Source organism: Grampus griseus (assembly GCF_964374135.1).
Source record: "Grampus griseus genome assembly, chromosome: 8".
Lineage (NCBI taxonomy): Eukaryota > Metazoa > Chordata > Mammalia > Artiodactyla > Delphinidae > Grampus > Grampus griseus.
The window spans coordinates 80,213,576-80,241,218 of NC_139002.1; the positions used below are offsets into that span (position 1 = coordinate 80,213,576).

General features: G+C 38.8%; 2 protein-coding genes across 2 annotated transcripts in view; both read right to left on the reverse strand.

Annotated features, from left to right (window-relative positions):
• The window catches only part of CCDC34 (coiled-coil domain containing 34), a gene marked incomplete at its 5' end in the record, with an annotated part of 48,065 nt that extends 37,715 nt beyond the window's left edge, over positions 1-10,350 (reverse strand). Inside the window, 2 exons of the mRNA XM_082661100.1 lie at positions 5,006-5,141; positions 9,896-10,350. Of these exons, the coding sequence (XP_082517226.1) occupies positions 5,006-5,141; positions 9,896-10,350 (591 nt within the window). The remainder of the gene's footprint in view (positions 1-5,005; positions 5,142-9,895) is intronic.
• A 3,307-nt stretch (positions 10,351-13,657) lies between these two features.
• Positions 13,658-27,643, reverse strand: part of LGR4 (leucine rich repeat containing G protein-coupled receptor 4) — a gene marked incomplete at its 5' end in the record, with an annotated part of 101,584 nt that continues 87,598 nt past the window's right edge. The window contains 11 exons of the mRNA XM_082660961.1: positions 13,658-16,774; positions 19,541-19,624; positions 19,880-19,995; positions 20,821-20,946; positions 21,201-21,272; positions 22,970-23,041; positions 23,748-23,813; positions 24,819-24,890; positions 26,867-26,935; positions 27,266-27,337; positions 27,520-27,591. Coding sequence (XP_082517087.1) covers positions 15,498-16,774; positions 19,541-19,624; positions 19,880-19,995; positions 20,821-20,946; positions 21,201-21,272; positions 22,970-23,041; positions 23,748-23,813; positions 24,819-24,890; positions 26,867-26,935; positions 27,266-27,337; positions 27,520-27,591 — 2,098 coding nt within the window. The 3' untranslated portion in view covers positions 13,658-15,497. The remainder of the gene's footprint in view (positions 16,775-19,540; positions 19,625-19,879; positions 19,996-20,820; positions 20,947-21,200; positions 21,273-22,969; positions 23,042-23,747; positions 23,814-24,818; positions 24,891-26,866; positions 26,936-27,265; positions 27,338-27,519; positions 27,592-27,643) is intronic.

The window sequence follows — 27,643 nt, forward strand, 5'->3', positions numbered from 1 at the left end:
GGAGATGGAAACAACCTAAGTGTCCATCATCGGATGAATGGATAAAGAAGATGTGGCACATATATACAATGGAATATTACTCAGCCATAAAAAGAAACGAAATTGAGCTATTTGTAATGAGGTGGATGGACCCAGAGTCTGTCATATAGAGTGAAGTAAGTCAGAAAGAGAAAGACAAATACCGTATGCTAACATATATATACGAAATTTAAGAAAAAAAAGTCATGAAGAACCTAGGGGTAAGACAGGAATAAAAACACAGACCTACTAGAGAATGGACTTGAGGATATGGGGAGGGGGAACGGTAAGCTGTGACAAAGCGAGAGAGTAGCATGGACATATATACACTACCAAACATAAAACAGATAGCTAGTGGGAAGCAGCCGCATAGCACAGGGAGATCAGCTGGGTGCTTTGTGACCACCTAGAGGGGTGGGATAGGGAGGGTGGGAGGGAGGGAGACGCAAGAAGGAAGAGATATGCGAACATAGGTATATGTATAACTGATTCACTTTGTTATAAAGCAGAAACTAGCACACCATTGTAAAGCAATTATACTCTAAAAAAGATGTTAAAAAAAAAACACACACACAAAAAAACTCTTCAGAAAGTGGGCTTAGAGGGAACCTACCTCAAGAAACTAAAGGCCATATATGATAAACCCACAGCTAACATCATACTCAATGGTGAAAAGCTGAAAGCATTTCTTCTAGGATTTAGGAACAAGACAAGGATGTCCACGTTGCCACTTTTATTCAGCATAGTTCTGGAAGTCCCAGCCACAGCAATCAGAGAAGAAATAAGAGGAATCCAAATTGGAAAAGAAGAAGTAATCCTGTTACTGTTTGCAGATGACATAATACTATACATAGAAAATCCTAATGATGCTACCAGAAAACTACTAGAGCTCATCAATGAATTCAGTAAATTACAGGATACAAAATTAATACACAGAAATCTGCTGCATGTCTATACACTAACAATGAAAGAGCAGAAAGAGAAATTAAGGAAACAATTCCATTTACCATCACATCAAAAAGAATAAAATACCTAGGAATAAACCTACCTAAGGAGCCAAAAGACCTGTACTCAGAAAACTATAAGACCCTGATGAAAGAAACCAAACATGACACACACATGTGGAAAGATATACCATGTTCCTGGGTTGGAAGAATCAATATTGTCTAAATGACTACACTATCGAAGGCAATCTACAGATTCAATGTAATCCCTACCAAATTACCAATGGCATTTTTCATAGAACTAGAACAAAAGAATCTTAAAATTTGTAAGGAAATATAAAAGATCCCAAATAGCCAAAAGACCCCAATAGCAGTCCTGAGAAAGAAAAACAGTGCAAGAGGAAATCTGGCTCCCTGACTTCAGGCTATACTACAAAGCTACAGTAATCAAAACAGTATAGTATTGGTGCAAAAAACAGAAATATAGTTCAATGGAACAGGATAGAAAGCCCAGAAATAAACCCACGCACCTATGGTCAGTTAAGCTTTGACAAAACAAGCAAGAATATACAATGGAGAAAAGACAGTCTCTTCAATAAGTGGTGCTGGGAAAACTGGATAGCTACATGTAAATGAATAATATTAGACCGTTCTCTAACACCATACACAAAAATAAACTCAAAAAGGATTAAAGCCCGAAATGTAAAGCCAGATACTATAAAACTCTTAGAGGAAAACATAGGCAGAACACTCTTTGACATAAACTGCAGCAATACTTTTTTGGATCTGTCTTTTATAGTAATGGAAATAAAAGCAAAAACAAATAAATGGGACCTAATTAAACTTAAAAGCTTATATACACAGAAAAGGAAACCATAAACAAAATGAAAAGACAACCTACGGAATGGGAGAAAATATTTGCAAATGATACAACTAACAAGGGATTAATTTCCAAAATATACAAAAAGCTCATACAGCTTATTATCAAAAAAAAGAAACAACAGAATCAAAAAATAGGCAGAAAATGTAAACAGACATTTCTCCAAAGACATACAGATGACCCACAGGCACACGAAAAGATGCTCAACATAGCTAATTACAGAGAAATGCATATCAAAACTACAATAAAGTATCATCTCACGCTGGTCAGAATGGCCATCATCAAAAAATCTACAAATAATAAATGCTGGAGAGGGTGAGGAGGAAAGGGAACCCTCCTACACTGTTGGTAGGAATGTAAATTGGTGTACCCATTAGGGAGAACAGTACGGAGGTTCCTTAAAAAATTAAAAATTGAGTTACCATATGATCCAACAATTCCACTCCTGGGTATATATTCAGAACAGATGAAAACTCTAATTTGAAAAGATACATGCATCCCAATGTTCACAGCACCACTATTTCAAATAGTCAAGACATGGAAGCAACCTAAACGTTCATCAACAGATGAATGGATAAAAAAGATGTGGGATATATATATACACATACATACACACACACACACACACACACACACACGTGTGTATACACACATACACACACACAATGGAATATTACTCAGCCATAAAAATGAATGAAATAATGCCATTTGTAGCACATGGATGGACCTAGAAATTATCACACTAAGTGAAGTCAGACTGAGAAAGACAAATATCATATGATATCACTTATATGTGGAATCTAAAAAAATGATACAAATGAATGTATTTACAAAGCAGAAATAGACTCACAGACATAGAAAACAAACTTATGGTTACCAAAGGGGAAAGATGGGGGAGGGAAAAATTAGGAGTTGGGGATTAACAGATACACACTACTGTATATAAAATACATAAGCAATGAGGATTTACTCTATAGCACAGGTAACTATATTCAATATCTTGTAATAACCTATAATGGAAAAGAATCTGAAAATGTGTATATGTATGTGTACATATGTATATATAAAACTGAATCAGCTTGCTATACATCTGAAACTAATACAACATTGTAAATCAACCATAATTCAATAAAAGAGAAAGAAAAAGACTGTGACTAGCAATTATATCAATAATAATACCAATAAAAACACCAGCCATCTTTATAATTTGTCTCATTTAATCCTCTAAAACAGGGGTCCCCCAACCCCCAGGCTGTGGACTAGTACTGGTCTGCAGCCTGTTAGGAACTGGGCCGCACAGCAGGAGGTGAGTGGTGGGCAAGTGAGCAAAGCTTCATCTGCTGCTCCCCATCGCTTGCATTACCGCCTGAACCATCCCCCCCTCCCCAAATCCATGGGAAAACTGTCTTCCATGAAACTGGTCCCTGGTGCCAAAAAGGCTGGGGACCGCTACTCTAAAAAACCCTGTGACCAGATAGCATTATTTTATCCTTACTGTAGAGATGAGGAAATGGTAGTGTAAAAGTTTAAATAAGCCTGCCTGACATCAAACCATAAGGTCTTTCTCAAGTCCTGTGCCCTTCTAAGCAGAAACAAATACTACTGTGTACTTTTCCAGGAATAAATTTGTACTTAGAATACAAAGTATACTGCAATAGGGAAATTGCAGAATGTACTGGCTTCTACAATCATTTGAATCATGCCAAGACTGCCTACCTGGCTAGAAAGCCATCACAGAAAGAACAACTAGTTTCAAAACTGAAATGGAAAATTTACTCCAAGAAGATCATGGAGGGCGAAGTTTCAATTCCAAGGATTTTACAGTAACAGGGAGAGTAATAAATTAGAATAAACTTAAATATGCAACAATAGTGAACTGGTTAACTATATTCTATTATATATTCAATACATTCTAAATATATTTTAATAATCTTAGCCATTTTTAAATGATGCTATAAAAATATTTAATGATACAGAAACATTAATAATGCAATAAGCAGAAAAAAGCAGGTTACAAAAGAGTGATCCTATTTATTAAAAACAAGACATATCCCTCACCACTCAAATCTACCTGGTTTCTGTGTCTGGATAGAGAGAATTCAGTTGGTCTAGATACTGGAGGATGCCAAACTATCCAAATCTATTTGGCTGCTAGGTTCTAAACAGCAAATGATAAGAGTTCAAAGAATGACGGATTCATGTGAAAATGTATCTCAAACTATTTTTTGAGTTTGGACAGAGTTCAGAGAGAATTACGAATACAAAAATGTCCACAAGTGAGGCAGGGAGGCAAAAAGAAACTGAAAAAACCTGAAAGCCCAGAAGATTCCCATCTCCCAGCACAAACTCACTCTGGGGCACATGCTCTGAGTGATATGGGGATAGATTTCCAGCCTCTACTTCAATTTTTATTTCTCTTAAAAATTTTACCAAGTATATGCAGCTGACTTTAGTTAAATGTACATATGGTGACACTATATGAATATACATTTGCACATGTTTTTTAAAATTTACATAGAAGAAAATGTGGAAGGCTATATGCCATAATATTAACAATAGTTATGGGGAATTCCCTGGTGGCACAGTGGTTGGGAGTCTGCCTGCCAATGCAGGGACACAGGTTCGAGCCCTGGTCCGGAAAGATCCCACATGCCGTGGAGCAACTAAGCCCATGTGCCGCAACTACTGAGCCTGCGCTCTAGAGCCTGCGTGCCACAACTACTGAAGCCCGCGCGCCTAGAACCCATGCTCCATCCGCAACAAGAGAAGCCACTGCAATGAGAAGCCCGCGCACCACAACAAAGAGTAGCCCCCGCTTACCACGACTAGAAAAAGCCCAAGTGCAGCAACCAAGACTCATTGCAGCCAAAAATAAATAAATAAATAAATATTTTAAAAAACCACAAAAACAAACAATAGTTATCTCCAGGGGACAAGATTAGAGATTTTCATTTTCCTAATTATGCTTAGCTGTATCTTCCAGATGTTCTTATAATGAATGTATTATTTCTCCAGTAAGTTATTAATATCAATATAGCAAAACTGATACAAGAAAATGCAAAAAGTCTGTTGTGAGGGATAATAACAATAACATTTTAATTTCGACAGCAGCTCTACTTCGTGAGCTCATGGACTAAACAGAAAGAATACTGTCTAGTTTTACCTCTAGAGCCTTCCGTTGCAGACGGTCACGTTCTACTTTTTCTTTGCCAACAAACCACACTTCCCACGGTGTCAGGCTGCTTTCTGGTAACTGCACCTGTTTCTGTTCTTCTTGGTTATCTTCGGGTCCAACCACACTATTGCAAAAGAGAGGATACTACAGCACTTGTACTCAAAACTCTTTGGCTTAGCAGTCAAAGTCACTTAGCTGTACAATGAAAGCAGAATTCCACAACAAATTTACAATACTGTGATTTTTATATATAAATATGCTGAATTAATCATATATAAATATACACTTGAAAAACCATGATCAGAAAGTCCAATGTTTGAATTAGTTTACCCTTCGGACTGCCTTTGAATTCTCTCATGTTCTAAAATCACACCCAGTCCATTTGCCTCAATTTTTTTTTATTCTTAAAAATCTTATATCTGGACTACTAATTACAACACATGTGTCTAGCCAGATCCTGGAGCAGACTTTTCCCTTTTCCTCCTTTAAATACTTCACGAAGGGAAGAATACATACCTACACAGCGAGGATGGTAAAGCGAATGTGGTAACAATTAAGGTTTTGGTGTGAAGGGCAGACAGAGTTCTTTACACTCTCAACTTTTCTGTAAGTTTGAAATTGTTTTGAAATAAAAAGGTATCAAAAATATATGGTCCTTGTAATCTTTCATGTTTTGGTGGACTCCCTTTTGCCAGTTCTCAGATAGGGTGTCCACAGCTCCCCAGAGTTGGGTTACCTCCTACCATAGTCTCCACCACGAACCTCTGTCAGTCTGTCTCTTCTGGGTATGTGGAAAAGTAAGCACTCACTCAAGCTCAAAAGAAGAGGAGGAGAAGTACTGTGAGAACATACATACATAAAGAACACAGGGCCTTGGCCAGATACACAAGCCCCATAAAGCAGGAACAGCTGAACCATGAGCACGCATGGAAAGAAAGCTTGTTCAGGACCCGAGGCAGCTCAAAACACTACATTACTATAGACTCAGCCCCTCTTTGTCCCTAACATTCCTGCCTCAGGCAACCAACTGCCTCATCCACTGCCATGCTCAGCTTTTTCTGCCTTGTAGCTTCCATTTACTTGTTTTTTTCTGCTGTTTCTTCATTCATCCATGTCATTATGGAATTTGTATTCTAGTGGGAAAGGGACACTGTTGATGTGTCATTTATTTCCTATATCTTTCCTTGCCAGTCTTGCAGAGCACCACCTTACCCTCCCGGAGCTTCCACTGTCACTAGGTGCTGATGAGGCCTGGATCGGGCATTCCAGGCTAAACCTTGCCCTTCAGCTCCAAACTTTCATTTTCAACCATCCAATAGACAGCTCCACTTAAATACCAAACTCAACCAGTCTAAAACAAGTCGAATCATCTACCACCCACTCACTACCCTCCCCAACAAGAAGAATCTTACTCCTCCTCTTATAATCCTACCTCGGGGAAGAGTACCAACACCCACCCAGTTAGCCAAGCCAGAAGCCAGATCTTTGACTCCTGCTTCCCGTCCACATTTGGTACCTCTAGGTCCCACACCCATATAATCACCCCATCCTGTCTATTTTACTTCTTTCAGTTTTCTCAAGCCATTCTTCTCTTCTACAACCTCACAACTGCTGTCTGGTCATAACCGGCCTTTCTCCCTCCATTTCAAACTATTCTCCACCGTTGCCAGATTCATCCTTCAAATGCATCCTTCCGACATGTCACTCCCCATCTCAAAATTCTTCAGTGCTCCTCTGCCCATAGGATGAAATCCACACTCCACAGCCTGACACCCATGAATCGGCCCTGCTTATCTTCCAGCCTCTTCTTCCACCAATAGCTGATCTGGACTCTACGTTTCAGTCTTATGGAACTTAGGCACGTTGATGAATATGCCACGCCCTTGTGCTCTGCAGCTTTGCTTAAAATTCTGAAATTCTTTTCCTCCACCTCCACACACGGCCAAAGTAAGAGTTTAGATTTGGGAGTAAAACATTTGGGTGAATCTCTACCTGCTGCTTCCTAGCTATGTATTTTTTACCCTCTTTAAGCCTCCGTTTCTTTAAGCCTCCGTTTCTCATCTGTTAAGTGGAGAACATAGTAGTGGCTACCTCACAGGTACTGTGGCATGAACGATCCACACTACAGCACTTACCTCAGTTCCGGGCACTCAGTAAGCATTTGGAACGTGTCAGTTAGTACTACTAGGAGGAGTATAGCTAATTCCTACTCTCCCTTTAAGATTTAGCTCAGGTTTTAACCTTTATTGCCTCATTCTGCAAAAAATCTGGACTAAGTGCCTTAGGCTTTCTGTCACTTGTCCATCTCTGCCAGAAACCATGAATTCCTAAGAGACGGAAAACATGTCTTAACTCATTTTTTATTTCAAGAGTCTAGCTTAGAGCCTAGAATATAGTAGGCTCCTAAGAAATGTTTGTTGAAAGAAGAAATCAGTGAGATCAGTGTTTTCTTTTTAAAATGACACTTTAAATATTACATTTCTTGCCTCATCAGTTTTAACAAATATATTCAAAATGTGTGGCATATATACTACAGCTCTACTCATAATCAAGAGAGGCTTGATAAGCAGCTGTTTATGATCAAGACGTTTATTAAGGCACAGGTTTCCTAATGGGTTTCCAGGATAAAGCTGAACAAACAGCAGGCCCAATGCATATTACAAAAGACTCCAGGAAAATATTTCTCATTATCTTGTCTGAAGTCACCTGTGAGCTTTATTTACCGCAGTGCTATCCAACACACCTGAAGGTCAGTGCGTCCTCTAAGCACAGCTCTATACACCGAAAATACCTGCAGCTCAACCCCATCATGTGCAGCTGATGCCTGAGTCTATCCCAAGAAAGCCTCACCCTATTGGTTTTGCCACAGTCAGATCCCTGTGGCAGGTGAAGGATGGAAAAAAAAAAAGGCATAAAATTCCACACTCTGGTCCACAAGAGGATGCTCACTGCTACAGCTCAGGCACCTGCTCTCTTCATCCCATCACCCCCAAACTGTCAGGGCACCAACTAAAGGTGAGAGGTAGGGAGGAGGAATAAGGAAATGTTCTAAACACTTCTCTTTCCTGAAAAGAAGTGCTGGGTTTTCTGAAGCATTTGAAAACAATCACCACAACTATCTGTTCTCTAGGAAGTGGGAAATAGGCATTCCTTCAGCATATGTTTATTGAACACCTAATAAGCATCTGACACTTGCCACACACAGGCCTGACAATTCCTGCATTCTCTCCAGACCACATCTTACCTATTGCCTTGATTCAGAGGGGATGAACTGTGATAGGAAGGCAGCTATGGCCCTGGGGTGTTACCAGCTCATTCGCGCTTTGGCTAAGGTTTGACATAAATATGACTGGCTCCTCCTGTAATGAGCTCCATTTGGTCAGGGCTTTGGCTCTTGGAAGCTAATGCAAGGTCTCAGTAGCTGAGCTGTAGTTTTCATGGCCATCATTCCTTGGGTTGCTAAACTGTCTACATTGCTTAGTCCTGCTGATTAGGCTCAGAAGGTACTTTATTTTAAAATTATTTTTAAAATCATTTATTTTAAAAATCACTGAGACCAACTCGATCCTGAAGAATCTGTACAAAGGCCCACATGAAAACGGACTCCTGAAACTTTCTTGTTACAACCAGTCTGGACAAGTGGCTTGCTTGGTCACTCTTACTGATCTCCATTCCTACCAAAGTACTAATGTTTACTTCTCATTCTTAAGAGACTCACTGTTGTAACTGTGTATGTGAGTCACTTCATATGGTTCCATATTCCATTTACTCACTCTGTGTATGCATGTCTTATAGCAAAGGGGTTTAACTGGTTGCTTACACATAAAGCATGGGTTCTTTGGTCTGTATGTCTTAGATCTCCTGTATTGTGCCTTGTGCAGCTTGACAATCAGAAACTTGTAAATGCTTCCTTTAGATGACATAATGAGTCTACCTCTGAATGGACCTGCATCACTAAGTCTGTCCCAGAAAAAGATATTCCTGCAGGGATAGGCCCTTTGCTCCTATTTCTTTATGCCCAACAATAGGCACGTAGCATAGGGAAGAGAAAACACGAGCAATATACCTTGGGACTAGGCCCAGCTTTGCTAATAACTAGGTGTATGCCTTTGAATTAGACTTTTTATTTGTATCCTGAGCCAGTTTTGATATCTGTAAAATGAGTGGCTAGATGTAGGCTTTAATTCCATGAGAGTAAAGACAATGCCTATCTTGTTTATGGGCCCCATATGGCACAAACTGTTTGCCGAATGAACTGCAGAAATAAATAAATTAAGATGGCTTTAATAATCCCTTTGATTCTAACATTCTCTGATTCAATGACTTCTTTTCTACTGTTAAGTGCTCAGAGCAGACCCAACATTGTCTCTGGATGCTGAAGTTGACATTGCTAGCCTCCAAGCTTCAGCTCTTAATCTATGACATAAAAAGTATACTGCTTACTACAACATACTTCACTGACAATCAGACTGTTTTCAAAATAGCTCCAGGTATCACTAAGGTGCAGTCAACTACATTTTGGTATTAAGGGTTTGGACAAGAGTTCTAGTGTCCCCAATCTGTTTTCTGAGTTTTCATAAAACTCCTGAAATTGCAGCAAAAGTTTATGTTTAAGACTAGGTGCGTTTCTCTGGGGAGCGAGACTGTAGGAATCATCACATTCTCAGGAAAAAGGATTAAGAACGATGATAAATCTGTGGTCATGTGTAAGAACCGGCCCAGACTCTATGCGCCAAAAGCAGCAGCACCTGTGGATGCAGGTGCCCGTGCAGCCTTTGAGAGGGAAGACAAGAGGGTGTTTGGCCGCCAGAAGAAAGTACTTAGAAAGGTCTAAGAAATCTTGAGAGAGGCTGTATCGGCCGGCGGCCTCGGGTTTACCTGGAACACCCCTGTAACTCCATTCCTCTCAGGCTCTCCACCTTGGCCTCTGAGTCATGAGCATCTTCGTTCACATCTACCTCCTCCTCCCCGTCACCGTCGTCGTCGTCAAACGGGAAGCTCTTGTGGCCGAGGGGAGACAACAGCGACATGGTGGAATAGCCGCAGCTCAGCGGCGGCGACAGCGAGCACACCTCCACCGCCTCTAGCCCCTGCCCCCGGGCGCCCGCCATGAGGACGGAGAAGGAGCCCGAGGAGGGCCGAGGCCTGGACCTGCAGTCGGCCAAGAACCGGGAGTCGGGAAGGGGCAAAACAACCCCCCACCGCCCCACAGCCCTCATGGAGCCCGCCAAGTTCAAACCGGCAGCGCTGCGGCGGCGGGGACGTGCTCTCCCAGCAGGCCCCGCGCGCGGCGGCGCGGCCAATCCGGACGGGCGCTGACTTTGCGTTGCCATGGCGACGCGTGGAGGCCGCCTGGGCTTTGTCCAGCCCTGTAGAAGATGGCTTCCGGCGCCCTGCAGGCTCTTGGCAGCCCTCCCTCCTCCCTGGCCTGGACCTGCGCTGCTTCTTCTGACTTAAACCCGCGCTCCGCTCACGGATAAGGTCCCGCTCCCGGCTGACAGCTTGGAGGGCCCGTCCCTTGTTTGCTGTGGTTCATTCGGTACAGGAAATGTGCTATCACTGAGTAAGGCAGATATTTTGAGGGGGAAAAGCAGGAGCGAGAACTAACCCCGTATCATTACAAGGTCAGGGTTACAAGGATCAGCCGTGATTTCTCTCAGCACACGGCCGTATTTTAGGGGGTGGGGGGCGAACATTATCCAAGTTTAGAGGTGTATCTAAAAATGCACTTTTGGTACAATCTTTCATTGTTTTTGGTAGCCTTTCGTCTGCCTAGCATCTTACAGGAACTCGTTTGTTTAGTGCATATGAACATCGGGGCCTTTCTGAAGGCTCTAGTGTACTACGGTCTGTGCTAAGCACTGGAGATATATAAAATACAAGCCTTGCCGTTAACAAGCCGTTACAAGCTCCTCATTCTTTTGTGGTGAAGAGTCATACCGTTAAAATATTCTGTTATATGCATTTTGTGAGGAATGAAAACATTTTGTGGGACTTCAGAAGGAGAACTCTCCTCAGGGATTGGGGATGGGGATGAAGGTAGTAAGGAAGAGGTGATAGATATTAAAGCTGGTTCCTTTATTCATGCTGACAGAAATGTGTACACTTCTAAGTAAATGGGCTTTATCCAGCTCATAATGCATATTGCTGTAGAAATACCACACAATGAAAACTGACAATGGCTAAAACAGCACACAGGATTTGTCACTGACCAAAGAGTGATATGAAATCTTCAATGAAATTTAGATCTGCAAAATTTGACACCAAAGAATTACAGTAGAAATAATAGTAACTAAGGGCAATCCAGAAGACAGAAGCTATGGTTAATAAAATATGACATGGTTAAAACTATTTAAATGGAATGTAAGTTTTGTTAAAATTTTCAGTAAAAACAATGAAAATGGAAGAAAACTAGAGCAATTTAAATGAGTGATAGAATTGATGGAGGAATAAAATGGCTTTGAGTTTTCATTCTGTATCCCAATTACTCAATATTGGTGTATCTGGTTAAAACCTTTTAGGAGAGCATCTCTCGAATCAATAACAACAGCATCACCCTGGGCCACTTTAGGGCTTCATAAGGGGGTAAACTTGAGAAGCTATTCCCAACAAACACCACCCCACATTACTGAAGCATAGTAGGAAAAAAAAACACCAAGTTTTAGTATGTAAGAGACCTGTATTTGAATCCATGGTTTTCCTCTTATTTGCTAGTTTTCCCTAAACAAGCTGTTTTGCCTTTCCAAGTTCTGACTTACTCCTCTGTAAAATAGGGAAATAATCTATCTCCCAGTCATATTTTATTAATTCTCAAAGCTTCTAGCACAGGACCAGACAAGAGAAAATGGTAAATGGTAACTTGTATCATTTAAACTCCAAAACTGTTCCACTGTAACCTCTTGCTATGGGATCTAAAATGTTTTAAACAAATTATGCCCTTGACGCCTCAGAATCATCATCATGACCAACTACTGCATTATGCTGTAACAATCCTGGAGCTAAGAGGCTAAGAGCTGCTGGTGCTGGTGCTTGAACATAATCAAGTCCTGTGGTCTCCTTTCTTACAGCACCTTTTCATTACTGTGACAGAAACCATAATCAAGTTTGGTTGCATTATATAAAATGTATAAATAAGCTCGAAAGAGGGCCTCTCCCCTTAAGTTTCAGGGTATTAACTTAGTAACTTCTCTTCTTACTACTCATTTATTTTCACTTTCACGCTATATTTGAGATAATTCCTATTTTTTGCTGGCTTTGTAAACTTGTGTAAGTGAAGAGTGACCCTTGCTTGAAAATCTCTGTTTCAAAAATAACATCATTATCAGTGAGTCCTATTGCAATATATGACACAATTTAAAAAAATGTATCCCTGGACATATTGAAATATTTTCAGATGAAACAATTAGTTTTAGGTTTGCTTCAAAATAATCCAAGGAGCAGAGGGATTAGAGAAGGTGAGTGAATGGGATGAAGGGGAAACAAGATTTACCATGTGCTGTTGACAGCTGCCAAAGCTGGATGTTGGGTATGGGCAGTAAGGGCCTAGGGCATGGGAGGAGGGGTAATTATAGTATTCTACTTTTGGTTATGGGAATTCCAAACATATACTGAAGTTTAAAACAAACAAAAACAAAAAACATCTCAAATTAAGGGGAACTGGGTGCTGGTTTGGGTTCTAATTTGCTGTATGTGTCAGGTATTCACTTAAATTTCATTAGGCCCTCTATTTTCCCATCTGTAAAATGAAGTCTTGATGACTGTGAATACTGAATTATTTCTAAGCACAACAGACCCTTCTTATCCACAGGGGATATGTCCCAAGACCCTCAGTGGACGCCTGAAACTGTAGATAGTACCAAACCCTATGTATACTATGTTTTTTTCCCCATACAGTTTAATTTATAAATTAGGCATAGTATGAGAATATCTGAATTGCCAGCATCACTATTCTCATGCTTTGGGGCCATTATTAAGTAAAATAAGGGTTCCTTGAACACAAGCACTGAGATAGTCAGAGACAGCTACTAAGTGACTAACAGGCAGGATATACTGCACAAAGGGATGATTCGTTTCAGAGTAGAACAGCGCAAGATTTCATCACACTACTCAGAAGGGTGTGCAATTTAAAACTTATGAATTTTTTATATCTAGAATTTTCCATTTAATATTTTTGGACTGCGGTTGACTACAGGCAACTAAAACTATGGAAAGTGAAACCTCAGATAAGGGAAGAAAGGGAGGACTACTGCATTTGAGCAATTGGCTACAACTGGAATCATGCAGTTTTTAAAATAATTTGCTTTTAAATAAGATCCAATTGATGGTATCCTCTTAAATTTCACAGTTTGTTTTCCGTGAGTATGGTTCAGACTTAAGACAGAATAAAACCTCACTTCTAAATTTCAGCAAAGTGTTCTCTCAACATTTCTTCTAATACTCTTAAAAATATTTTACTTCAATTTGCTTAGTTTAACACTAAGCAAATTCATTAATATATCAGTATAAATTAAGGCAAAATAGATTGCTTTCCAGAAACTTTAATAATTAAACACACTGCATACAATATTGTATTTCCTGCCATATGTATAGCACAGTTTACCACATATTTTAGATATCTGCTATTCTATTTTTTAAATGAATGCAATGAAAGTACTCAGTAACATGACTTTTGAAAAGAAAAAGCTTTTAGCTAGATGTTTTTACCAAGTTATGATTTAATATTTATCAGATGTGTAAATATACAAACATGATAGCAATTTTAAAAACTTGTGAATAGTTGGCCTTACAAAATTACAACACACTGTAAATAAATCCCTCCCACATTTTATACAAACTACATGATTTTGATATACAAAGATTCTGTTTTTATTACACTGACAATATACAACCAAGACTATTTACAATGCAAAAGGTATATAAACCACAATTTAACATTCTGCTACTGGCAGCCACTATAGTTTAGGAGGTAGCTTTAATTAAACGAAATGAACAGAAGCCACATTTCCCAACTTGTGTTCTAAAAATAATTTACATAAGATAAAAATTCATTATATGCACATTATATACAGTTTAATTTTTAAACTGCAATCTAGCTTAATGTCTTTTAGTATCTCCTGAACAACTAATATGGCAGTGGGTTTGCTACTGATTTAGCATATTGTTCAAAAAACGTATTGAACCTTTATAACTTTAAGACTCCACATAGTGAACATGTCAGAAGTCCATAGGTGAGCATCAAGTAAAATTTTTGATTTTTAAAGATATACGCCTAAGCTTTATGCCTTTTATTTTCTCCTTAGTGACATATTTGGCTTGTCAGGCCTAAGCTTTATGCCTTTTTTTTTCCTTGGTGACATATTTGGCTTGTCTCACAAGAACACCGTTCCTGAGCTGTTGCACAGGCTCTTGTAAATCAAAGTAAGGGGGAAAATGTATGGCAGCTTCCATATAATAGTATAGGTTCAGGAGAATCCAGCTCACTAATGAATGTAAGTGCTTTGTGTCATAATTACTCCCAATTTCTTCCAACTAAATGAAATCACTTGCCACAATTTACTTTCTGTATAATTTAAACTATAGGTAGATCACAGACCAACAAAACTGGAAAATACTGATAGCTCCAAGGATATTAGGACGTGTTTTATCAATGAGAACATTACACGGAGCTATCGAATCCCTCAGATACTATTAAAGTCCCATGTAAGTAGTTTAGCCAAATCTACTAATTCACACAGCAATGAGCCCTTTACTTTTTCCTAATAGTGTGATCACAAAACACTGAAGAAAAAATTGCTGTGATTGAAACAAAGCAGTGTATAATGACTGAAAACAAATGTGTTCGGTTATTCTTTTAAAATCTAACAGTTGTTAATATTGTTTTAAAAACATCTTCAGGTTTTAGATTTAAATCTCTTAAACAATCTCTATTATGTCAGAGATGGATTAGACAATGCCAGACGATGATGCCTACATGCACTCTCAGAGTCCTATCTGGGAAACAATCCCTTTTTTTGGCCCTGCAGTAAGTTGTCCTGAGATTAATGATGAAACATTAGGTAAAATTAGCAAGACTTTTTCTTCAATTATACAAAATCACCATTTAAAATATTCTTAAAAAAATATTAACAGCTGTTCTTTATCTTGTGCTTAATTCAGAAATAGGTATAAATTTGCTTCTTATGGATCAGAAAAACCTAACGCTATATTGCTATGATATACATAGAATCTTTTTCAAGTTATACATTTGTTTCAAATAGACTATACATTGCTTGGACACTGCATTTTTTCATCCATTGATAGTTTAGGCACTTGTTCTTTGCAAAGGTCTGGTTTAAGAAATAAACTGCCGCCTTTCTCCTTCTTCTAAGTGACACCAGGCAGTGATCACAGAAGTGCTTCCCAGATGAGAGATCAGACTAGGGTTCATTCTATAAACACTGTGATTTGGGTTGATGGGGGAAACAGTCACAAACACACTGATTCAGTCTTTAACTCTTGGGAGATTGTAAGCATAGCGCACCAAAGGGAATCCTCGACTCTGATAGAAGCAGGCTCGTCCACAGGCCTGCACCTGGTCAGAACTGTCCGAGACAAAGGAATCTTCTTCATCTGCGTAGTCAGAATGGGCAGACTGCGTGCCACAGTCGGACCAATAGCCGTCCGGTCTTTGGCAAGAACCCACTGCCAAGGCAGGACAGCTGTGTGATTTTATTAAGTGTTTGCAGGACACTGGCTTGGTCAACAGAAAGGATTCACAGCAGTCACACACAGCCAGGTTACCCTGCAAGTGTGAGTACATGCCGCAGTCATAGTAGAAATCCTGTTCCACACAACCAGCTTGGCTGCTGACGGAAACCGACATGGATCCGTTTTTCTTGGTAATATGTCGCTTCAGTAACTTCCAGTCTTCTTTAAACTTTGGGTTGAAGAAGACATACAGGACTGGATTCAGGCAAGCAGGCAATGGGAAAAATATCAGAGTAACAGACTTCATTATTTCGGGGCTGATAGAGATGGCAGTGATCAATGGCGCAAACGAGAAAAAGGCTACGGGGCAGAAAAAGATGCAGTTGGTGAAGATGAGCCAGGCAACATGCTTAATCATGCTAGAATGTGAGTTCTCTGAAAGGTCTTCTTTTTCCAAGTTGCAGTAGAGTTTAGTGTAGATGATGGCCATTAATAAAAATGCTAGTGAGTTTAACAGCACTAAGGTTACGGTAAATCCCAATGATGGGGTCTCTCCTGTGGGAAATGGCAAGCACAGAGGTGATGCAGAATATTCCCCTCCGTGGAAAAGGGGAAAACAGCCTGCTACTGCCGCACCCAGAAGAGCAAACAGGGCAGCAATCCGGAACTGTCTGAGATGATTGCTTTTCCCATTTTTCATTATATCTTTTGCAGATAAGCTTCTTTCGACGGCCGCTAACATTAATAAAAATATGGCACTCTCTGAGGAGAAAACGGCAAGAAACCCAGCTATTTTGCAGCCACTGCCAATCTCCCACCAAATGCCAAATTCGGCAAATCGGCCCCAGGACACAGCATCCAGGAAAGTTAAGATGCCGGTATAGGCTCCCATGAATAAGTTAGATACAGAAATCAAGCCTATGAACAGTTTGGAGGAAGACAGTGATGTACAAGACGCAAATGTTGTTAAAATGACAAGCAGGTTGAAAAGCAATGCAACCAAGAAAATGAACCACACAGTAAGACGGATCATCCAGCTTCCCAGTAAATGTTCACAGGGCTTAAAAGCACCTAAAATGAAAGAGAGAAAAGACAACTTATAAAAGACCATATTCCATATGATATGGCTTGAGAGAGAAACTAGAATAATTAATCTACTACAAATTGAACTGATCCCAATTGAAAAGATTACCGTTTCTTTGATATTTTAGTCATTGGACTGGGCTATTTAAAAATTTAATATGTTATTTTAATATATATTTATTTCATTTCTTTTATTAACTATTGGGCAAACCATACAATGATATTTAAAAGAAAATTTTCACTTTTTCTTATACCTAAGTTAATATACATAGCACAGTGTCTAGTACCTGAAAGGTACTTCATAAACTGAGGGCTTGCAATCAGATATACTAGAGTTTGAGTTTGGGGTTCATAACTTGCTGCTCTTACTTGAGAGGGCAACTTAAACCTCTAAGAATTTCATTTTCTCACTTGTGGATAATAACACCTATTTCACAGCGTTGTGTAGCTTAAGTAAAATTACATACACAAGGTACTTAAGCGGGCTACTGGGTACATAGTTGTACTTCAGTAAATGTCAGGTCCTTTCCTTCTTCCTTCCTAGTTCCTAATATACTTTATACTAATTGTATATTATATGTATGTGTAATACATATATTTTTTACACATTTCTTATAGCTTTCAAAAGCAATCTGATGAAGCAGGTTAAGATAGGTATAATTATCCCCATTTTTCATCCAGAGAAACTGAGATTTCAAAGTGTTTGGTTGACCTGACAGAGGTCATTCAGACAGTATGAGAGCCAAATCAATGTTACACTAGTTAACACCAATGTTAACTAGTAATGTAAAACTATGTCCAGTAAAACCCTACATAACAAACTAGGATTGCAAAAACTAATTTAGTAGCTGAGCTGTATGTTCTAGCAACTGACTGGCATGCTAGTTATGTCCCAAATGACAACTGTTTTATTCAAAAGTTAGAGAAAACAGGGAGATCAGCTCGGTGCTTTGTGTCCACCTAGAGGGGTGGGATAGGGAGGGTGGGAGGGAGACGCAAGAGGGAGGAGATATGGGGATATATGTTTATGTATAGCTGATTCACTTTGTTATACAGCAGAAACTAACACAACATTGTAAAGCAATTATACTCCAATACAGATGTTAAAAAGATAGTAATATTTAAAAAATAAAAGTTAGTGAAGAAAAACAGAATTTTGTCTACAGAGCATAAGAAAACTATGTACTGCAACTGCCCAAAAGACACGTTCTAATTTATGTTTCTGGATTGTCCTGAAGTTTGATACATCCCATAAAGCAACTTAATCACTGAGATATTCACAGACCTAACAAACCAGCTCTGCACCATTTATATGATCTCACTCGAGAAACTTAAAAAAAAATTTTTTTTTCTAATTAATTTTTTTATTCCCCCGTCAGGAAAGTGTTAAGAGGAACCTTTCACCTTTATCTCTGTATCTGAACTCTTCCTTCTGCAAGGAACAAGGAGTAGCTAATCCGACCTGGGAGAACAGGACACCCTTTGGAAAGTGTCTGATTAGTGGGTGGAATTACTTTCCCTCAAAAGCCTGGGAAGCTGGCTCCACCCAGTCTGTCTTTGGAAACCTGCTGCTTCCTCGAGTTTTAAAAGAAGGTTCCTGCTCTCCTCCACTTCCTGCTTCTGTGTCAGCACATGGCTGTCTCTGTGTTACTACAAGTGAGTGGAGTGGAGGAAGCAGACCTGCACTTCACTCCTATTGCCACCTGGGGAGATGAGCTCAGACCAACTTTCCTTCTGGTTGACCCCCAAGGTTTAAAATCAGTGTGGAAGAAATGGAATCTCTGCATATTCAGTTTACACTCCCCTTTAATAAAGACGTTCCCTTCCTTATGTACATTCTCCAACACAAGAACCCCAGCAGGGCAAGTGACCCCTTAATTTCTACCAGTCAATACAGAAACTAAATAACTGCATAGACATAAATGATTCTTATTAATCCCATTCACTCAGCTGATCACTTTAAGATTATTCTCTACACCAGGCACTGTGCTAAGTATTAAAAGAACACATACACAGCCTCTGAGGAAGCTCACAATTCAGTAGTAATCATTAAAGAATCCATAATATTTACGATTCTGAGTTATAAAATTAATGTCCAGATCATCCTGTGATCATATTAAAGAGGAATCTACTTCATAGCACACAATTTAGCCATTATTTAAATTTTTCTTTAACAGTAAAATTCTAAATCCATCTTCTCTGATAGATTAGGCAGAATACAGTCATGACCAATACGTGGTGTCAATTTAATAACTTTCCCAAGTCTACTGAAGTTCAGTGAAATAAAACAGAAAGAAACGTAATGGCAACCCGCTTGTTGCAACTAGACAAAGCCTGTGCACGGCAACGAAGACCCAATGCAGGCAAAATAAACAAACAAATAAATAAATTTTTTAAAAGTAATGGCAAGGTTTCATTAAAAAAAAAAAAAAAGGATAACACTAAAAATCCTTACAGACCAGTAAGAACTGGACCTAGGGTTAAAGTTGCATGAAGAAAGAGCCTCTCCATCCTCAACGTGCACAACTCTCGTCTGGGGAGCTTGTTAAAGATTCTGAGTCACTGGGTCTGGGCCTGAGATTCTGCAAGAGATGGCTAAGCTCCTTGTATACAGACCACACATTGAGTCAGGCCTTATGAAACCATCTAGTCGCACTCCTGTTACAGAAATCACATCTATCCCTGGAAGTTTTAGGTATATTTGCCTAGTGTTTGTTTAAAGCGAGAAACTGCAGTCAAATGTGTTAGGCTTACCTGTCGAGGGTGTACAGTGGATAATGATTTGACTGTGCTCCTCCTTTTCAGCACTGCTGGTGACAACTGCTAGGTCAGTGGGACCTGAATATATAACACAAACTGTTTAATTCAAGGTTCAGGCACTTCAAAAGACCCATCTTTTCCTGCAGTCTTCTCTCTTGTACATGATGTAAGTTCAGCTTGCACCAGGCTTAATAACATATTAAAGATGTCAGGAACACAGTACACAAAAGCCATTTTTCTCCACAGATTTCACATTGATCCTTTGCAAACTGATTACAATAACAGAGACTTTGATTAATGCTGTGTTCTATTTTCAAAAGTTCATGCACTTGCCTTTATCCTTTGCCACACTGTGATCTTGGAGGCTGTTATCTTCTGTGCTTGAATGTGCATAAGAGTCACAACCCCAAAATGCACAACACTGATAAGCATATGGTACAGATAAAGACCTGAAAAAAATGGCAAAATCTATACTGAAATACCAACTTCACAGACATGCTTTTGTTCTGTAAAAAGTAAATACTTTAAGCTGGTCATTATCCGCTCTGGACTTAGTTTCCTCATCTGTTAAAAAGCTCTGGTATCAGATGACACCATGAGTTTCTCCATTTATATAAGGTATGCTTTTAAAAACAATTTGAATCAAGACATCTTTAAAATTTAATAGCAATACTGCAATTTAAAGTAAAATCTTATCAGACTCCTTTTATAAATGAATTAACCACACCCAATTTATCATATGAAACTGGTAGTTTCATTTAAAATTAATGTCCCAGGTCATCTGTGACTTTACACCATTAAATGAATTCACTTTGTTCATATAAGTATAATGAAAATATTTATTCTCTTCTCCCATAATAATATTCCCAAACCCTCTCTCTACTATATCTAGTAAGGTCCCCTCTCTAACTCTAATATCTCTGTAAAGTATTATCACATTGTGTCAACTTTCTGTAGGTTCACATGTGCTTTCTGCCATCTTGTTGCAAATGACAAATCCCACTATATACAAAACCATTCTGATGAAGGGCTAGATTATCTCTTTGACAGCAACATGGTCTGCAATTCATGTCCTCAACAACTATGGACTAATGCTCATGTTCTATTTTTTTCCAAGTTTGTGAGGACTGAGGTTGAAAATACTCTTAAATGATAGCCTCCCAGAAAATCTGGGAACCACAGCAAAAAAAAAAAAAAAAAAAAAACCCAGGACACTCTATAATCTGGAGGTTTACCAAAACTTCCACAAAAAAGAAAAATAAGCAAAAACACACCTGAGATTAACAAAGTCTTTTGCTGCTAAGGCTTCTTTCAGCTTGAAGTTGCCCACAAGTTTCAGCTGATTTAGTCCATTTAGGCCTTCCGTTGGAAATGAAGTTAATTCATTGAAACTTATATCTCTAAAATGTGAATAAGACTTCAAATTAACTCCTAAGACACAAATCTGTACATGCATTAACATCACAAGTCTCAGAGTTCTAAGAGGAAGTTTAGGTGTGCGAAAACCATTTCAGAAGCTGCCACTACATCATAGCAGGTTAGCATTTATACAAGGGAACACTAAAAAGAGAAAATGATTTGGGTAGGACAATGCTAAAACACAAGTTTCTGCAGACTATTCACTACTTTCATGATATTGCTGCATGAAACTTACAGGTTAGTTATTGACCCAAGCTTGGCAAAAGCTCTGTCGTGAATTTCATGGATCAGGTTTCTACTCAGATCTCTGCAATTATAAAAATAAAGTGTTACTCTTTTGAAATAAATTCCAAATGCAGACTACACTTTAGAATCTGCTGTAGTCACAATATCCCTGATAAGATAACAAAGATCTTTAATCTTGTTCAACAACATTTTTAATGTTTATGTTAAAGTCCTTCCCTTCACAGCCAAATATTTCTTGGAATGTGTTCCAGGGAGCAGTAATTCTAACTGGCATCTGTTTCAAACAGTTGTGAATTTTCTCCACCTTATCATTCTGATACTAGTTCAGAAATATAAATGATATGCTATAACTTCTGGTACTATTAACTAGGTGAGGAAAAGCACAGCTCCTGACAAAGCTGAAAATAAAAACAGGCTTCAGGTTATTTGCCTTCTCAAAGGTTAGTGATAAGGCCGTGAGGGAAGACAAATAATCAATATGCAAACAAGAGCATTCCAGAAGGGCTTCAGATATCATTCTTTCCCCAAGCAGGAAATAAAAACCATATCAACACCAGAGCCATATACTATATTCAGAAACACACCCTGAGGAATTCTGATATTACAGAATTAATAAAACAGAGACATAATCTGCAACCACACTTACATGGAGACTTAATGGAAATTTAAACATAGGTTAAATTCATTCCATGACACATCTCCTGGATAACAGGAAAATTCGACAGACTTGGTTCCAAATCATGAAAAGGCCAGCTAGCTTTTCATTGTTGTCACTTATCAGCGCTCTAGAAGTGATGGCAGCTGGGAGCCAGTCTCCTTCCCCACTACTGCCCAGACCCACAGGAAGCCTGTTAGCAACAAGGAAAGGTCCAGCAACCCAACTACCAATAAAGTATTTCTCTAGCAGACGCATGTTTAATTTCTTAATGGGGATCTACTGGAAAACATGATTTTAATATATGTAATTTCACTTCACTGTCAATGTTTCAAATTCTTTTCTGTATAAAAAAAAATTGTTCCCTATTTAGTGTATTGCGTCTTCTGCATTGCATGAAGGCCGTGACATGGTTTGTCTTAGTCATCTCTGTATTCCCAAGTGCTTAATAGAGTACCAGGCACAAATATGCACTCAAATACAAATCACTTTTTAAATGAGTGCTTCTACTGCATATTAGCTGTGTTTGCCATGATAGGTACCCCAGTGCAGGGGTCAGCAAACTTTTTCTGTAGAGGGCCAGATAGTAAATATCCTTCACCTCTGGGGGTCACACGGTCTCTACTGCAACTATTTGACTATCCCATAGTATGGTGAAAGCAGCTTTAGGCAATTCTTAAACAAAAGTCAGGGCTGTGTTCTAATAAAACTTAATTTACAGAAACAGGAGGCACGCTGGATCTGACCCACAGGCTATAGTTTGCCCACTCAGCCCCTAACAAACTGACAAATTTCATTATTATGACTTGAAAACACACAAGGTGCGTTTCTCAAGCTATACACGTTATACTTTTTCACTCACAAATGGGCAATCTCATAACTTGGCAATCTCATAACTTAGCAATCTCATAAATTAGCTAAGGTGAAAAAATGCTGAAAGGAAATTATTTATGAAGTACCATGTGGTAAAGTTTGAAAAACAATATTTATGCATAATAAATCCTATATTTAAGTATATCTACTAACATGGGAATTATAATGATACATTAATTTACAGTTTAACAAAAATTTTATTTGTCTCTAATAATCACAGAGGAACTTACAGAATCCTTAGGGATGTCAGGCCTTGAAAAGTATCTTCCTTTATTTGGTGGATCTGATTACGTTGCAAAGAACTAAAAAAAGAATAAGAATTAAAGATAAAAGAAAGAGAAAAAAAGCAAGAAAATATTTTCTATTTTGAAAAATAACATTTCTTAATTAAACTTTTTCTAAGTTGAAACATTCATTCATGAGTAACATTAATTGATCTTGTTGAAAGTAAAAGGAACTGTTGTTTCCTTGTCTAGAAGATGAAAGGGTTAGACTAATTGGTATTTCACCCAAAATTACACTGAGAGTTAAGGTACACTATCTAAATTCCTCACCAACTCCACATAGTAGTGACAGCAGGAAGACAACATAGTGAGAAAGGACCCAAGACGCAACCATACCAAGTACCACAGAAGGAAGGTCAGAGGAAGGAGGAGATAACATGGGAGTATAAGTTCCTCCCTTTCCTGACCTCTCAGTCAACTCCCACCAGAGCTGTCCTGTATAGCTACACTGTAGATATCCACATCTGGACCAGTTTTTTGTTTGGTTGGTTTTTCATATACACCACCCTCCTCCCATACCATCTCATAGAATGCCTGATAGACAGGTGCCCGATAAATGCTGGTCACATGAACACACCTGGTACCATTGGACATTTATTCATAGGAACACCTGATTATGTGAATTTCTAAGATCTTAATATGAAAGGCATTTATTTACAATAGGAAAGGCTCAATGAATTAACAATAGACCATAGAAAAAAGAGTAAGTCAAAGACCAACTTACATTTCTTCCAGAGCATGGCAACCATTAAAGCTGGGAAGGTCTTTTATATTGTTGTAAGATAAGTCCCTTAAAATAACGGAAATTAACAAATTAATTTTATCTTATCAGAAAACTACATTATGAGAGCTGTACTCAGAAGCACTGAAAGCAGTGCTAAGATCTGTAATAAAGAGATACGGCTGAACAACAAAAGCAACTTTTTTTTTACCCAAGACACATAAGCTTTCTAGAGCACCTACCTCAAGTGACAGAACAGGCTTAAGACTGGCAAACTTCAAGTACATAATGTTGAGTATAGACAATATAAAATATATTTTAAAACATTAAGAATATACAATAAATATGAAAAATACAGTGCAGAAAATATATAAAAATTATGTCCAAATGGTAGAGTTACGAGTTTTTTAATTCATATTTTTATAATATTGTTTATACCATAAATAATTTCTATGTTGTTATTGAATTAAAAAGCTGTAAGAGGAGTGTTATATGTACTCACATTTTAAAAAATATTTATAGTAAATAAAAAATTGGGACTAGTTAACTCTGTTAATCCCATGCAGTGTTTCCTCAGTGTTATCATTGTGTTTGATACTCCATGACACCATTTAACTACTTGCTTGATCAGTCAGTCATTTATTTTGTTACTATCTCTTGCCACTGAATACTTGTTAACAACTTAGTAACTTAATTGTTTGTTCTTGTGACAACTTTACATCCTTTATTTACTTTTAATTTCCAGGGCAGCTTAGAGATTTTGGAAAGCTCCATGCTTAATTGGTTCCTGATCCAAGAAAGACTGGGGCTCTTACTTGGGTTATGGATGAAAGAGCAGCATACAGACAGCTAACTCCCCTGGGGCAACTAGAATAAGGATGAGGAGTCAGGATAAAAAAAGAAATCAAGGAAGCGGGATACTAAAATTCCTGCTCATTTCCAGGAAGGGAACCAATAAGAAATAATTATACCTTAATGCACCTAATGAAAAGAGTTCATTAAAAATAAAACTCAACATGTGTGAAGTACATAAAACAAAGAAAGGCAGGAGAAGGGAAGACGAATCCAACTTACAAAGTCCTAAGCATCTTCTGTTCTTGGCACAAATTACTGGATATGCTGCTTATCTTTGTACCGGTCAAGGTCCTATGGAAAAACATGGTCTAAGAAATGATTCAAGTTGAGATGGTAAACAAAATTCTATTCTCATATAGAAACATACATGCTCACATACTTGCATATGGACTAGAGTCTATGTGTCCCACTGCCTAACTACTCCCTAAAGTAAGGCACGTGGGAAGAAGAATGAACCCTTAATACCCATATTATTTTCATAGTAATGCAGAAGAGCTTGTGACACGAGAAGTTAATATTGTCCAGATGATAAGCTTGAGTTCTCATGTGGACCAACAGAAAAAAATGAATCCGTAGTCACAGCCTGACCACAAGTTCTGCAAGTTCTGTCACCCCCTCATACCCAAAACATTTGAAACCAGGATAGCATCCTGCCCCACAAACCATGTTTCTATCTTTTCTTTCAATCAACCTGACTCAATGTTCTGAAACTTTCTTTTAATCCCTGTATGATCAGGCCACTCAAGATGGCTGTTCTCTTGCTCTCTGTATAGCCCCTGCCTGACCAGGGCCTGCTTTACCTACACCCTACTCACATGACTGACCTTCCTGCATACTTGCCCCAGACCCCAGCTACTGATAGTTCTTATCAAAGGGTGGTGAGAGGCATGCCCCTCTGCTGGTTTCCCTGGTAACTAATTAGCCAACCTGATGTCAATTCCTATAACTGGCAATCTCCCCTTCCCCCCACCCCGGGAGCGAAGACTGCTGCCATGTCCTGCCTTCCGCGTGCCAGCGGGGTGTTGCTCCAGGACCTTGCTTCAGACATGTAAGCTCCCCCATCCATTAAACCACTGCTGTCTCTGTTGCTGACTCTGGGCTCTTTCTTCGGTCATGAAGCTGGACAAGTGCAGGTCTTATAGACCTGAGGGGTGCAGCCCAGCAATCCCCTCCCTTTCTACCTCCCCATCTGCAGTCAGTCACCAGTTCCTGTTCTTCCGTCTTCTGTAGGTCTCAGCATCTGACCCTCTCCATTTTTTCTGCTACTATGCAGATCAAGGGTGAAATGATGCAGAGAGGGGTAGAGGAATCTCAGGCCACATGGAGGAACTCCGGTGATGGATCGAAGACACAGAACTCTCATGGTTAAATGTGTTCATTTAGCCAAGTGGAGTATTCCCATGGCCCCCTCACCATTCTACCTCTAGTCTCTCTTCTTACCCTCCTCACGCCTCCTCCTCCAACATTTTCAACACCTCCAAACTGCCGTAAGAGTAGACTTTAAACTCCTTAGCTCAATGCTTCCCAACTTTTTTTACATCTTGGCACACACGAATGTTGTAACTTCTGCGGCACACTGTGGTAAGGCTCCTTGTGGCAGAGATCCTAACCACGGTCAGGCCCCACATGGCTTCTGGAGGGCTGAGGTCATCAAGATCTTAGATGCACCTGCAGCCCATTCACAGGCCGCCCACTGAGAAGCTTTACCATAACCAAATGTTCAGTACTCAAGGTCTGTCACTTTAAAATTACAAGCCCAACAATTTTCCAGATTTCTCCATATCATTCCCCATTTGATTATAAACATGCAATTTTAGCTATATTTGATCATCTGTATGCCATACCTGAGTATATTTTCAGTATTCCCGGTTTTACTAAATCCTGCCTTTCTAAATAAAAGACCAGGTCTGGGAGACCTGACAGTATCCAATTTTGAAACATTTCACCTCTTCCATAAAGCCTTTTCTGATTGTCTACATCGATTGCTCCACTTCTGAACTCCTAAATCACTGCTTCTAATTTGGTACTTACTTACTGCCTTATAGTTTCAGTGACCTTTTCAGAACTTACCTCTCACATACTAGGCTATATACTCTACCTGAGTTGACTGACTCCAAACCCTATCCATCTCTATGCATGATATTCACAAACCAAGATTGTAGAAATCAACATTAACTCATCATCATCACCAAAAAGCACTGGCAACCTACTAGCAGGCCAGCGTGGTGTTATCTTTACACAGCCCTTCTTCAAAAGGCCACACTTACAGACTCTCCAGATGGGCAGTTCCAGTCAGATTGGGAAACCGCTGTACCATGCTTGCACCACGAATGACTCTTTAAGAAATTGGGAGATAAAAAGTAATTTAAAATAAAAATTTTCATAGATAATATTTTCATTTTTTTAAACAGCTTACAATTACAGTACCACTATACCTAAAAAGATTAGTTTCATCTCTTGATTGGACCTGAAAGTGTGATAATTTTGACCAAGTGTTCACATAAATAAGAATCATCATAAATTTTCAAAATTGTCTTTTGGATTTCCACCCAAGAAAAAGAAAATAAAAGATTCTGCTGTCTGGAGCTACAATGATAAATTCTAGTTTTCCATTAAAGCAACTGTGTAAATATTCAGGTTTGTTTTTAAATTTCTATAATACTTACAAGGAATGCAGATCAGATAAATTGTGAAATGCTGAGTTCCCCACAAAAGATAGAGGATTATCATACAAATGTCTGTAAAAATAGCCAAAAAAGCAAAGTTTTCATATGTTCACAAGCACTCCAACACTAAATCTATGTTCACAAAGCTCATATATCTAACAGCCTGAATTTCCATTCTTTATCCAGATGTTTGGCATTGTACAGACATTGCTTTACATGATTACATATTAAAAGAAAATTTCAAAACTACTTACATAGTTCTTAAGAGTGGATTACCATCAAATGCTCCATCAGGAATAACAGAAATAGAATTACTGTGAAATAACCTACAAAGATAGAAGAAAAATATTTTGAAATGTTTATCCCCTTGTGAAATAA